General features: G+C 35.6%; 1 protein-coding gene across 1 annotated transcript in view; it reads right to left on the bottom strand.

The window, feature by feature from the left end:
- HECW1 (HECT, C2 and WW domain containing E3 ubiquitin protein ligase 1) overlaps positions 1-13,828 on the bottom strand; it is a 632,276-nt gene that overhangs the window by 314,390 nt on the left and 304,058 nt on the right. Inside the window, exon 9 of the mRNA XM_036246873.1 lies at positions 10,645-10,746. Within this exon, the coding sequence (XP_036102766.1) occupies positions 10,645-10,746 (102 nt within the window). The remainder of the gene's footprint in view (positions 1-10,644; positions 10,747-13,828) is intronic.

Here is a 13,828-nt window from a genome sequence, read left to right as displayed (position 1 = left end):
AGGTAGAACTCACTGTTGGTTACTTGCTGAAGGCCAACACTGCCCACAGAACCTACCATGACTTCTGAGACATAGGCATAACATTGGCATTTCAGAAAAGAGCCTACTGGATTCATATTCTCTGCTGAGCCACTTTAAACAATAAGTATAGTTCCTCCACTATGACCTACGTTAAATTTTAATAATTTCTAAAGAGAATGTCTAATGTTTATTTTATTTTTCTTTACATTTTTTCATCCTGTTAATATGTTGGCTGCTCAAATGACAGCCAGGATATTGTAGTTATAACCAGTTTTAACTCCAGTTCTGTACATGCAACTTTAGATGCCCTTCATCTAATATTTAGCAACTTTAATTGATTGCCATTCCTCTTGAGAGGGATTTGATACCTAGTATTTCAAACCATCATTTTAATAAATTTTAAATTTACAGTGCATATTCAACCTACTTGTGGCTGCCAAACATCTCAGCCAAAACAAAACAAAACCAATAACAACTATTAACAGTCAAACTTTTAAATAACTTCTTGTTGATAAACATCCCAAACAGTAGAGGGAGCCCAAGGTAAAGGTAAGTTCTTTTACTTCTTAAATTTAAACAATAGCCAAATTAAAGGTGTAATCATAAGTATATGCAACATACTAGATATAGGGGCTTGATTGGGTGGGGTGGATAAAAAAGTCCTGAAAGCTGAGGGAGCTGGCAGTAATATATACATTTCTGAGCTTAACGAAAAGCAATATCTGCTGTACCAAAATGGGCAAAGCTTTTAGAGTCCACATGTAAAAATGTGGTGGAAATAACAGCTTCATGATAAAATTATGCTGAAAAATTAGACTAAAAAAGAAAAAGCAAAAATAATTGCAGATGGAGGAAAAATATTCAGCTTTTTAAGTGAGAAAAGCCATAGCTTAGATCATATATTAACGATTCTATTGAAAAATTATCATTCAGGTAATGACATAGCAACTCTCATTTTTTAAAAAGAAAAAAACTCAATATATTTAGTAGATTTATGGTTTTATAGGTACATGGTATATCTGCTTGTGAATATTATGGCTTATGTCTGACATTTAACTGAGAAATTGCTAGAAATGCCCAAATAAAACCAAAATACCTGAAAATACCAAGTTTAACTTATAAGACAAAATAAAAGAAAACTATAGTCAGGTTGCATAAATAGAGTCGAGGAGGTTTTGATTAAATTTAAATTCTAGATAATCTAACTATGAACTGTTCATTGTAAATGTTAGTGAGCTCATTGATTACATGTATGTGTATCTAATAGATAATCTTGAACCAAAAAATTTTAAATTTCATTGATTCCCAAACTAGTAGCAATTGGACACTTTTATTTTCTTGAATCTAACATGACTATCATCCAGAAAAGAATTAGTATTAATCTTTAAAGAGTATTGTGCTATTCAATTCAATTGAACAAAATCCTCTTAGCATTCATTATGAACTAGAAACTTTGCCAGGTCTGAGAACACATTGCTGATTAATACAACCCTGACCTCCAGGCACTCACAGTAAAGAAAAGATTCCTTTAAAGATAAAACTCCAGTCTCATAAATTCCTTAAGGAAAAAACAAAACAAAACGAAAACACTACAAAATGGTGCAGCAATAATAATTTCTCTCTGCAAGTTTCAACATTTCCAAATTACTAATAGAAAAGCATAAAGGCCAGACAGATAGGTCTTTTGTCAATATATTAAATATATGGAATGCATAGTGCTAATTACATACTTTAAATATTAAGAAAATAATAAAGTAGAATTAGAGATTATAAGCATGATTTACGAGTTTCTTTGTTAAAAATTAACTTTTACAAATTTTATAAACCATATTGTATAAAGAAAAAAATTCCGAATGGAATTTCAGGCCTCAGCATGCCCGGATGGACTTGGCACTGTGACATCTAAACAGCTCCTGAAAATGATACCTTAATGATGCTGGAGCAAGTTAGAATAATTTATTTGTACCTGAATTACCTATCATATACTAAATTATATATTTTTCATAAAGCCTAAGAATAATGTAAAGCCTAATAAAGTGTCATCTTTAGTTATAATATTAACAAAAGTAAAATTGTACTTTTTTCTTTTTTTTTACTTTAACAACTTCAATACCATGTTTTAATCTCGATTTTTCTCTTGAACTTCAGTTATGCATTCAATTGTCTTCTTGACATCACTACCTGGATGACATCTCAAATATAACATGATCAAAATCAAGCTTCAGAGTTTTCCCACTCAAACCTGCTTTATCTTCAGCCTTCCCTTCCCATCTCAGTTAAAAGCAGCTCCATCCTCCTAGGTTAAAATTATTGAGAACATTATTTTTTCTTTTTCTTTATTGATTTTAGAGAGAGAAGAAGGGAGATGGAGAGAGAGACAGAAATATTGATGAGAGAGAACATTGATTGGCTGCCTCCTGCATGCACCCCACTTGGGATCAGGTCCACAAGCTGGGCATGTGCCCTGACTGAAAATCGAACCAGCAGCTTCCTGGTGCATGGGCGACACTCAACCACTGAGCCACAGAGACCAGGCTTGAGGACATTATGAATGTCTATCTTTCTCTCACACATCACCTCCAATCTGTCAGCAAACCTGCCCCCAAAAGACATGTCCAGGATCTGACCATTCCTCACCAGCTCGATGGCTTCTCAATGGCCCAATTCATCATTATTTCTTTCCTAGGGCACTGCAATAAATTTTTTGTATGTTTGTTTGTTTTAATTTATTTATTTTTGTTACAAATGTTTCTCCTTTCCCCCCCACTGATACCCACCTTCACCTCCCTCCCCGCTCTGTCCCCAGCTTTGTTGTCCATGTCCATTGTTCAAGCATACATGCAAAAAGTTCTGTGGTTTATCTCCTCCCACTCCAACCACCTATTCTGGGGATAGTCAGTCTGTACCCCAGTTCCACATCTCTGGGACTACCCCATTCCTCAGACTGTTATGATCATTATATTCCACAAATAAGTGAGAACATATGATAATTGTCTTTCTCTGTTTGGCTTGTTTCACTTAGAATGACACTTTCCAGGTCGCTCCATATTACCTCAAAGAATAAGAGATCTTTCTTTCTTACAGCTGCATAGTACTCCCTTATGTATATGTACCATTGCTTTTTTATCCATTCGTGTACTGATGGACATTTGGGCTATTTCCAAATTGTAGATATTGTAAATAATGCTGCTACAAACATGTGGGTACACATATTCTTTCTGATTGGTGTTTCAGGCTTCTTAGGGTATATTCCTAGAAGTGGGATCATTAGTCAAGTGGAAGTTGAATTTTTAATTTTTTGAGGTAACACCATATTGTTTTCCATAGTGGCTGCACCAGTCTGCATTTCCACCAGCAGGGTGCTAGAGTTCCCTTTTCTCCACACCCTCGCCAACACTTGTTGTTTGATGATTTGTTGATGGCAGCCATTCTGACAGGTATGAGGTGATACCTCATAGTTGTTTTAATTTGCATCTCTCTGATAATTAGTGATGTTCAGCATTTCTTCCTATTTCTCTTACCCATTTGTATGTCCCCTTTGGAGAGGTGTCTATTTATTTCCTCTGCCCATTTTTTAATTGGGTTCTTTGTCTTCATTTTGTGGAGTGGTATGAGCACTCTCTATATATTGGAAATTAACCCCTTATCTGATATATCATTGGCAATTATGCTCTCCCATACAGTGGGTTGCCTTTCCATTTTGATGATTGTATCTTTTGCTGTGCAGAAGCTTTTGAGTTTGATGTAGTCCCATGTGTTCATTTTATCCTTTGTTTCTGTTGCCTTAGGTGATGTATCAGTGTAAATTCTGCTGGGTATGGTGTCTGAAATTTTGTTGCCTACAGTTTCTGCTGGGATTTTTATGGATTCATGAGTCACATTTAAGTCTTTTATCCATTTTGAGTTTCTTCTTTTGTATGGTATAAGTTGATGGTCTAGTTTCATTTCTTTGCATGTAACTGTCCAATTTTCTCAACACCATTTATTAAAGAGGCTGACCTTACTCCACTGTATGCTCTTGACACCTCACATATTAATTGAGCATATTGCCTTGGGCCCATTTCTGGGTACTCTGTTCTGTTCCACTGGTCTATATGTCTGTTCTTGTGCCAGTACCAGGCTGTTTTGATTACAGTGGCTTTGTAGTATAACCTGAAATCTGGTAATGTGATTCCTCCAACTTTTTTCTTTCTTTTCAAGATTGCTGTGGCTATTCGGGGCCTTTTTTTGGTTTCATATGAACTTTTAAAGTATTTGTTCTAGTTCTGTGAAGTATATTTTTGGTATTTTGATGGAGATTGCAGTGAATCTATAGATTGCTTTGGGTAGTATGGACATTTTAAGGATGTTGATTCTTCCAATCCATGAACAAGGTATGTGCGTCCACTTTTTTATATCTTCCTCTATTTTGTTTTTCAATGACCTGCAGTTTTCCGTAAAGAGGTCCTTTATTTATTTGGTTAAGTTTATTCCTTGATATCTTAATTTTTTTTCCTCTATGGTAAATGAGATTGTTTTTTTAGTTTCTCTTTATGTGAGTTCATCATTGGTGTATAAGAATGCCTTCAATTACTTGACATTAATTTAGTATCATGCTACTTTGCCAAATTCACTTATTAAGTCTAGTGAATTTTTGATGGAGTCCTCTAGGTTTTCTATATATAGAATCATGGCATCTGCGAATAATGACAGCTTCACTTCCTCCTTTCCAATTTTGATCCCTTTTATTTTTCCTTCCTGTCTGATTGCTGTGGCTAAGACTTCCAGTACTATGTTAAATAAAAGTGGTGAAAGTGGGCATCTTGTCTTGTTCCTGATCTTAAGGAAAATGCTTTTATTTTTGCCCGTTGAGTATGATGTTGGCTGTAGGTCTTTCAGATATGGCCTATATTATGTCGAGATATGATCCCTTTATTCTCACATTGCTGAGCGTTTTTATCAGAAATGGATGCTGGATTTTGTCGAAGGCTTTTTCAGCATCTATTGATATGATCATGTGGTTCTTATTCTTTATTTTATTTATGCGGTGTATCACATTTATTGATTTGCGATTATTGTACCAGCCTTGCATCCCTGGAATGAATCCCACTTGGTCATGGTGAATAATTTTTTTGATGTATTGCTGGATCTTATTTGCTAGTATTTTGTTCAGGATTTTGGCGTCTATGTTCATCAGGGGTATTGGCCTGAAGTTTTCTTTCTTTTCTTTTCAATGTCTTTTTCTGGTTTTGGAATTAGAATTATGTTGGCCTCATAAAACAAGGTCGAAAGTCTTCCTTCTTCTTGAATTTTTTGAAATAATTTGAGAAGAATGGGTGTTAGTTCTTTTTTGAATGTTCGGTAAAACTCCCCCATGAAGCCATCCGGGCCTGGCTTTTGTTTGCTGCGAGAGTATTGATTACATCTTCAATTTCCTTAGTTGTTATTGGTCTGTTCATGTTTTCTATGTCTTCCTGGTCCAGTTTTGGGAGACTATGTGTTTCTAGAAATTTTTCCATTTCACTTGGATTGTTGAATTTGTTGTCATATAATTGTTCATAGTAGTTGCTAACAATCTTTTGTATTTCTTTGGTGTCAGTTGTTAATTCTCTTTCGTTTATGATTTTGTGTATTTGGGTTCTCTCTTTTTGTTTCTTGGTGAGTCTAGCTAATGGTCCATCAATCTTGTTTATCTTTTCGGAAAATCATCTCTTTGTTTCATTGATCCTTTGAATTGTTTTTTTGGACTCTGTGCCATTTATTTCTACTCTGACTTTTACTACTTCCTTCCTTCTACTTGCTCTGGTGTTTTCTTTTTGTTTGCTCTCTAGTTCTCTGATTTGTGAGGTAAGATAGTCTCTTAGAGATTTTTCTTGTTACTTGAGGTAGGCCTGTAGTGCTATGAACTTCCCTCTCAGAACTGCTTTTGCTGCATACCATAGATTTTGGGTTGTTGTGTGTTCATTTCATTGGTTTCCAGGAAGTTTTTAATTTCTTCCTTGATCACCTTGTAACCCATTTGTTGTTTAATAACATGCTATTTAGGTTCCATGTGTTCAATTGTGTTTGCATGTTCTTGTAGCAATTGACTTCTAGTTGCATGTTATTGTAATCTGAGAAGATGCTTGATATGATTTCCATCTTTTTGACCTTTTAGAGACTTAGTTTGTGTACTTACATGTGGTCTATCTTTGAGTATGTTCCATGTGCACTTGAGAAGAATGTGAATTCTATTGTTTTGGGGTGTAATTCTCTGTAGGTATCTATTTAATCCAATTGATCTAGTGCTTCATATAGAGTCTCTGTTTCCTTGCTAATTTTTTGTCTAGAGGGTCTATCTAGTGATGTCAGTGGGGTGTTGAAGTCTCCTGCTATGATTGTATTGCTATCAACTTCTCCTTTGGAGTATACCAGAAGATTTTGACTATATTTTGGTGCTCCTATATTACGTGCATATATGTTTATCAAAGTTATATATTCCCTTTGGATAGATTCTTTTAATATTATTTAGTGGCCTTCTTTGTCTCTAGTTATGGTCTTTATTTCGAAATCTATTTTATCAGATATGAGTATTGCTACCCCAGCTGTTTTTTCCCTTCCATTTGTTTGGAATATTTTTTTCCATCCCTTCACTTTCAACCTATGTGAATCTTTCGTTGTGAAGTGAGTCTCTTGTAAACAAAATATAGATGAGTCATGCTTTTTATTCAATCAGCTACTCTGTGTCTTTTTATGAAAGCATTGAGTTCATTTAAATTTAAGGTGACTATTGATATGTATTTATTTATTGCCATTTTTGTTTAGTTTGGTTATATTTTTCTTCCTATTTCTTCTGCTAATTACAGCAGTCCTCTTAACATTTCTTGCAGTGCTCATTTGGTGCTAATGTATTCCCTTAGCCTGTTTTTGTCTGGGAAGCTCTTTATTTGACCTTCTATTTTGAATGATAGCCTTGCTGGGTAGAGTAGTCTTGGACTCAGATCCATATTTTTCATGACCTTGATTACCTCATGCCATTCCCTTATGACCTGTAGTGTTTCTGTTCAGCTGATATCCTTATGGGGTTTCCTTTGTAGCTAACCTGTTGCTTATCTCTTGCTGCTTTTAGGATTCTCTCTTTGTCTTTAATTTTTGGCATTTATTTACTAGATGTCTTGGTGTGGGCCTACTTGGGACTCTCTGTGCTTCTTGAACTTGATTGCCTTCTTCTTTCACCAAATTAGGGAAGTTTTCTGTCACTATTTCTTGAAATATATTCTTTAACTCTTGCTCATTTTCTTCTTCTTCAGGGACTCCTATGATGCAAATGTTATTACATTTCCAGTTCTCTTAAGCTGTCTTGTTGTATTTTAATTGTTTTTTTCCTTTTGGTATCTGATTGGTTGATTTTTTTTCTACCCTATCTTCTAATTCACTGATCCAGTCTTCAGCTTTCTTTACTTTGCTAATTAGACCTTCCAATGTGTTCTTTGATTTTCAACATTTCTATGTCTTTACTCATGGTGCTCATGTCCTTACACATGTTGAGATTTCTCAGGATCATGGCTCTGAATTCTGGTTCTGTTAACTTGCTTAACTGCACCTCATTTATCTCATCTTTGGTAGTGGTCTCTTGTTCTTTCATTTGCGTTTGTTTCTGTGTTTCACCATTTTGGCTATTCCAGTGGGCTTTGGAGCCTGCTAAATTTTCCCTGTGGGTGTTGGTGTTCTGCTGTTTGTGGCTCCCTGTCCTGGATTTGGATGAGGCAGGGAGGACCCACGTTAAACACCACTGTCAAGTCTTACTTTCCTGGTAGTGTTGCTAGTCTAGGAATGGTACAGTTATCCTCTAGCTTTTTGCCTGGAGGCTATCAGTAGCAGTTACCTGAAGAACCTTGACTTCTCAGTTGAATAAAAAACTCCCACAGGTACTCAGCATAAGGGGATTTCCTGAGGGTAGGGCAGATTCTTGTTGTTAATGGGCCTCAATTTGCATTTCAATGGTCACTAGGTGGGATTGGATTTCTGAGAGAGGGGCTGCTACCTCTCCCCAGAGCTCTGGAATGAGTAAGATGACCACAGTCCTACGTGGCTGCAACTCAGCAAAAGCTCTGAGCGCCCTCCAAATCCCAAGTGTCCTCACACATTTCCAGTCCATTCTGCCCTCCCTCTGCTGGAACCCAAGGTGAGTCGCTGTGGCTATTTTAGCCTCTGTCCTGGGTCTGTGTTGTGGAGCTACTTGGGAGTTTAACCCGAGGGTGCTGCTCACAGCTAACGTCGCTGCCAACCGTGAGCTCCCAGCCCCCCTCTCAAGTCTCCACAAGCCTACCAAGATTGAGTTAGTGTCCCTGGTTATGTGGTCCTCCAAGCTGCTTTTCTGTTGCTTTTTTCTGATGATTTGTCTTTATTTTTATTGTAATTTCAGTTTGGTCCTGGGAGATGGTCTGTGTAGCTTCCATTCACTCTGCCGCCATTTTCAAAATCTACAATAAACTTTTGCTCAGTCTCATTGTTCTATCCTTCTTTCTCACAATTTAATGCCAACACAGTAATCACAGAAAATCTTTTAAAACCTATGTCAGATATCATCTCTTCTCTGCTCAAAACCCTGTATTGTCCTCCTTTTATCCAGAGTAAAAGCCAAATCCCTTAAGTCATCTACAAGTCCCTATATGATGTGGGTCCCAATATCTCCTTGATGTCATCACCTATTCCAGACACTCTAGTCTCTTTCTTGTTCTTCAAACCCATTAGTTGGTCCATTATCTTTTTTCAGAAAGCTCTTCCTCCCCAATACTTGCATGGATTACTCTCTTACCTCTTCTAAGTCTAGCATCAGAGGTTGTTTACTAAATGAAGCTTACCTGACCATCCTATTTTAAATGGTAAACCAGCCACTACAAGTAACTTCAGATGTCCTTACCCGGCTCTGTTATTTTTATTTTTTTTGGTAGCATTTATCATCATCTAACATGTTTATCATTTCTTCTTCTTCTTTTCAATTTTTTATTGCTTATTATCTGTCTCTGCCAGAGTATATTGTAAACTCCATGAAGGCAGAGACCTTTGTGTTATACCTCACATTGAGTAAGAATTCCACGAATATTTGTTGAATGAATAAAATCATCCATGTACTATTTGAGATTATCTAAGTAAATTTAGTTGTTAGGTGTTGTTACAAACTTTTATAATATTTTTGTGTCACATGGATAGAAAATCAAAACCTATCTGGAGAATTTTGTTTTCATCATTTAAAGCCGCTTATAAATTATTTAAATTAGACTTACATATTTATTTATTTTTATAATATCTGTATGTATAACTAGTAATTACTCTTCATGGATTGGAACTCAATTCATGCACATATGCAGTGATAGGTTATTTGTTGAGGGGAATGTGTTCTTTTTCCAGAGAAAACATGTTATAGATATTTATCATATTAGGAAACATCTATAGTGACACGGAAATGTTACTATTTATTTGTGGAATACCCATAAATCAATGTATAAAGAAAGAAATAAATCAGGCCCAAATTAAAGACTATAATGCTTCTCTTGGCTCAGCACCCAAAATATGATGTTATTTAAATGTCTACAGATTAAAGGTGTTCATTGTTTTCTAACTAATGAATTACAACTAATGCAGAAAAAATGGTGTAAATAAAAAAATATATCACATTAGCAAGAATAGATGAATTAAGGAATAAGCATTTTTCCTTTTTAAAACTGTAAGCACAAGCAAAAGAATGCAAAGAAACATTAATTCCTAGCATCCTGAAAAGATCTTGCAGTTATAGAATTTATCAAATCTTAAAGGTTATCTTTGCCTGAAAAGCAAGCTTAAACCAAAACAGAGATATTATAGAACTCATGAACATATGTGATGTTAAGTGGGGTGTCAGTTCCTTCCTTCAAATTTATTACAATAGCTTATTATGAAGTTAAGGATATAATGATATTTAGAGACAACATAATCCAAGTCTAACATTTAATAAGAAAGGAAACTAAAACTTTACAAATAAGAAAACTGAGTCTCTGAGAGAGTAAATAATTTTTCCAAGTTCGAATGACTAGTTGGGTAATTATTACTTACACACTACAGTTACCAGAAAAAAATGATATTGAATGCTATCCCTAAAAAAAAAAAAAAAAAAAAAAAAAGATATTTTTCTGTAAAACCCAAAGAACTACACAAGAAATTGGAGGCTGTCACCTATTGATGAAAGTTGTAGCAAGGAAAATGCAAGTTCATGGGTCTTAATGGGTTGAAATGTTGTATTATATGGAGATATTTGTGACATAACAGGTTCAATGGCAACTAATGGGACTGTGCAATCTTAAACTGCAAACTTTTAAATGTAAAATTTGGGACTTAACAGTTATTTGCAGTTTGCAAGTACTAGTCAAGTCTTACAAAGAAATGCTCTCCCTTTCAGAAGTTGAGGAGCACTGAAAATACTGGGTTATCTTTCCAAGATCATATCTTGAAACCATTAGTTAAAAAACCCAAACAATTTTTATAGTAGGTACTATATTGCTTTTTGATAGCAGTGCAAGGTATGGAGGTGAGGAAGAGTTTGGATGTTTACATATAAGTTCAAAGTTCAAACTGACCTGTTTAGATTTGATAGGAAGAGTTAAGACAGAGTTTTAAACTAAATCTTACTTGGTGGAAGAGGTTCATCAATTGTTGGGTAGTGATGATGTTCAGGCCTCAAGGAAGGAAGCTGGCTTACTGGCTGGGAATTATGGAGTATAGGGCATTCACCTATGGACAAGATAGTCAAGACATTAAGGTTCACTCATTGCTATGGCAAAGTGTTAAAAATAAGCATGACTATAAAACTAAGTACTATAAAAAATCCCAAAGAATGGGCAAACTATTTTTGTGTCAGTTTACTACATTCACTGTCATTCATAAGAAAGGGAACAGAGGTAATTATTTTTTTAAACCCTGAAGAAAATAGCCATCATCAGAGGGCTGCCAAGAGGCTGTTTTTCAGATTTTGTTTTAGGAACTGGTGGGTCAAGAAGGTAAATTCCTTTAGTGTAGAAGTTAACAGTTGGTGTGGGGGACAAGGATTTATGGGATTTTGTGATTGTTCCAAATTATTTTGAGGAAGAATCAAACAAGCCAGGGTGTTATGGAAAGAGAAAAAGACAAGAGACAAAGGAAGTAGATAAAAGAAAGGTAGGTAGGAAGACCAAAACAGGAAAACTTGTAACACAGAAGTGAGATAGAAGGAAGAAGAAAGACAAACATGGATAAATTTTGGAAATAAACATATCCACAGAATGCATGCCCCAATTATTACAGACATATCTAATAATATTTTCAGTCAGACTTATAATGAACTGAATAATGATCTAGAATGGTGTTCCTATTTCATAATATCCTCAAGTCCTGGTAACCCTGTGTGTAGAGTGGCCATGTAGATGGGAGGCCTACAGCACCAGCAACTACAAAAGTAATTGCTCTTAAACTCTGAAGAGCTAAAGGGGCCCAGGCCAAGAGACAGTCTTCATTCAGACTGGTATCTTTCCTCACTCCTACCTTACACGATCCTGGATCCTGGCTTTATTGCAATAGCACACATTGACCAGAGGACAAAGGTCAGAACTTTTCCTTTTCTGTCCTTCATGGCTGATGCAAATAGCAAATGTTCCCTTATCCCTTGGGTCAAAAGGAGAAAAACTATAAAAAAACAGCAGTTAAGATCTTTGTGAGATCTCAAGTTTCAAATATTTTCCAGAATGTCCATATGTGGACAAGAAGAATATTTATTCTAACTCTAGATCCACAGAACTGATAAAAATAAAAAGGAATTAATTAGGAAGGAAGTCAGATGGTTTTATTTAGCAGTTTAATTCCTAGAGCTAACTGGAAAACAAAAACAGAGGTATTCAGAAACAAAGGGTCCTTTCAAATTTAAATATATCACACAATTTCTTGTGTAAACTCTGTCACTCAAATCCTTGAGGTTTTCTGAGACTTTTAAGGAAAGCAAAGGAAGGTGCATGCCCCTCATGTCGTTGCACAGTTCCTTATGAACAGATTCATGTTTCAAAGATGTGCTCTGTTTTTAATGGATACCACGCTCATGTCTGTCTTTTTATATGCTTAATGTCAGAAAACAAAAACAATGGTACAGTTGATATGTCATCAGCTTCTGTGTTTTTAATTTAGTTTTTTAAAAACAACAACAACAAACTTGACTCTTGTAATTAATTCAACCAATCGAATTAATAACTCCTCCAAGTTAGTAGAGTACTGTCGCTTGGAGGAGTTAATGGAGCTGACCCCACCTGCTTGTGTTTTACAAGCAAATATAACCATGTGACTGACATAAATCAGCCAACCGAACGGATGGAGCAAACAGAAGAAGCAAGAAATTTTGTTTTGCAAGAGGCTCAAGCTCCATACAATCACCCTTGCCTCAAATACAAAGCAAGTGTTCAGACTTGCTAGAACTTCCAAGAGGAAAACATATTCCACTTGAAAAGTTAGTCTCACTGCTTATTTGCTTGAAAGAACCCTCACTCGAGGAGAGGCTGACGACTTTATGTGTATCCTCATTTAGTCCTTTCAATATTCATTTGAGGTAGATTCTACATTTACACCCATTTTACAAATAAGCATGGAGCAGTTATGTAACTTGGCTAAGGTATCATGGCTAGGAAATGGTGGGATTGAATAAATAAACTCAGGCTCTAGGGCCTGAGCTCATAATAAAATTATATTGCTCTTTTAATTTGATCTTAAGAAAGCTTTTAAAAATTATTTTATGTTGAGGTTTAAAAAGTAGGTTTTTATAGAGGGAAAAGAAACAAAAGTAGATAAAGAATACATCCTCCATAAGTTGCTGTAGACTCATCTACCCCAGTATGTGTACAGTCAATTTATCTTGGCTAAGGCAATGAAAGAATTTGCAATCTTAGAAGTCATGGCAAGGGGCTATAGCGACTCTAACGGGAGAACAGGGCCCACATATATGTATTAGGTGGGTTATGTAGAAACCCTGCTGTCTTTGAGCATATGCCTGTGAGGGACAGATCCACAACACTGACACCCCTTGCTCAGGACTCACTAGTGATTGAAGGAAGACTGGCTGCGAGATCACATGCTAACATATGTTCAGCATTCATGGGATCAACAGCCCCTCTCAGAAATCTTCATATTGCCCTTGATGATCACCACAGGGAAGTGTGAAGGTGCTTCTTATCCTTTTCTGAGTTTACAGTCTGCCAAATTCAGGAATTTAGATATTTCTTTAGAAGTTGCACTACAAAGACTTCTGTATGGCTCTGAAGCACCTTTCTGTCCTTTCTGTTAGAAATAGCTTTCCCTTGCTGGACAAAGACATGAACAGTGTTTTTTATTTTTTAAAACATGCTTTGATATAAATGTAAACTGAACTAATTTTCAGAACTAATTTTCAGTTAACCGTGTGTGGATTGTCTCCCAATAAGGTGATCAAAATATACCCCATTGGCTACGTAGTTGACAAACAACAAATTCAGCCTATTTTTTGTATGGCTCCAAGATAAGAATGATTACATTTTAAAATATAAATGTGTTAGAAAAATAGTCTTTGGGTGTAAATAATTGCTTGATTTTGCCTCTTAACTCACAAAGCCTAAAATATTTACTATCTGGCCTTTTATGAATAAAGTATGATGATCTATGGTCTAAAATACCCCTGCCAGCTCCTAGTTGTGCCTTTTTATGTGTGTATTCCCAAATCTTTTTATATTGTTATTATTTTAAATTGTATTGTAATTATTGAGTACCTTTCATATGCTATCATATGTTGATCTATTTTCCTATACCCAGCATATAGCATTCTACC

This window comes from Molossus molossus, unplaced genomic scaffold, assembly GCF_014108415.1.
Source record: "Molossus molossus isolate mMolMol1 unplaced genomic scaffold, mMolMol1.p scaffold_m16_p_7, whole genome shotgun sequence".
NCBI classification, from domain to species: domain Eukaryota; kingdom Metazoa; phylum Chordata; class Mammalia; order Chiroptera; family Molossidae; genus Molossus; species Molossus molossus.
The sequence above is the reverse complement of the archived record's forward strand: the minus strand, read 5'-3'. Positions and strand labels throughout refer to the sequence as shown.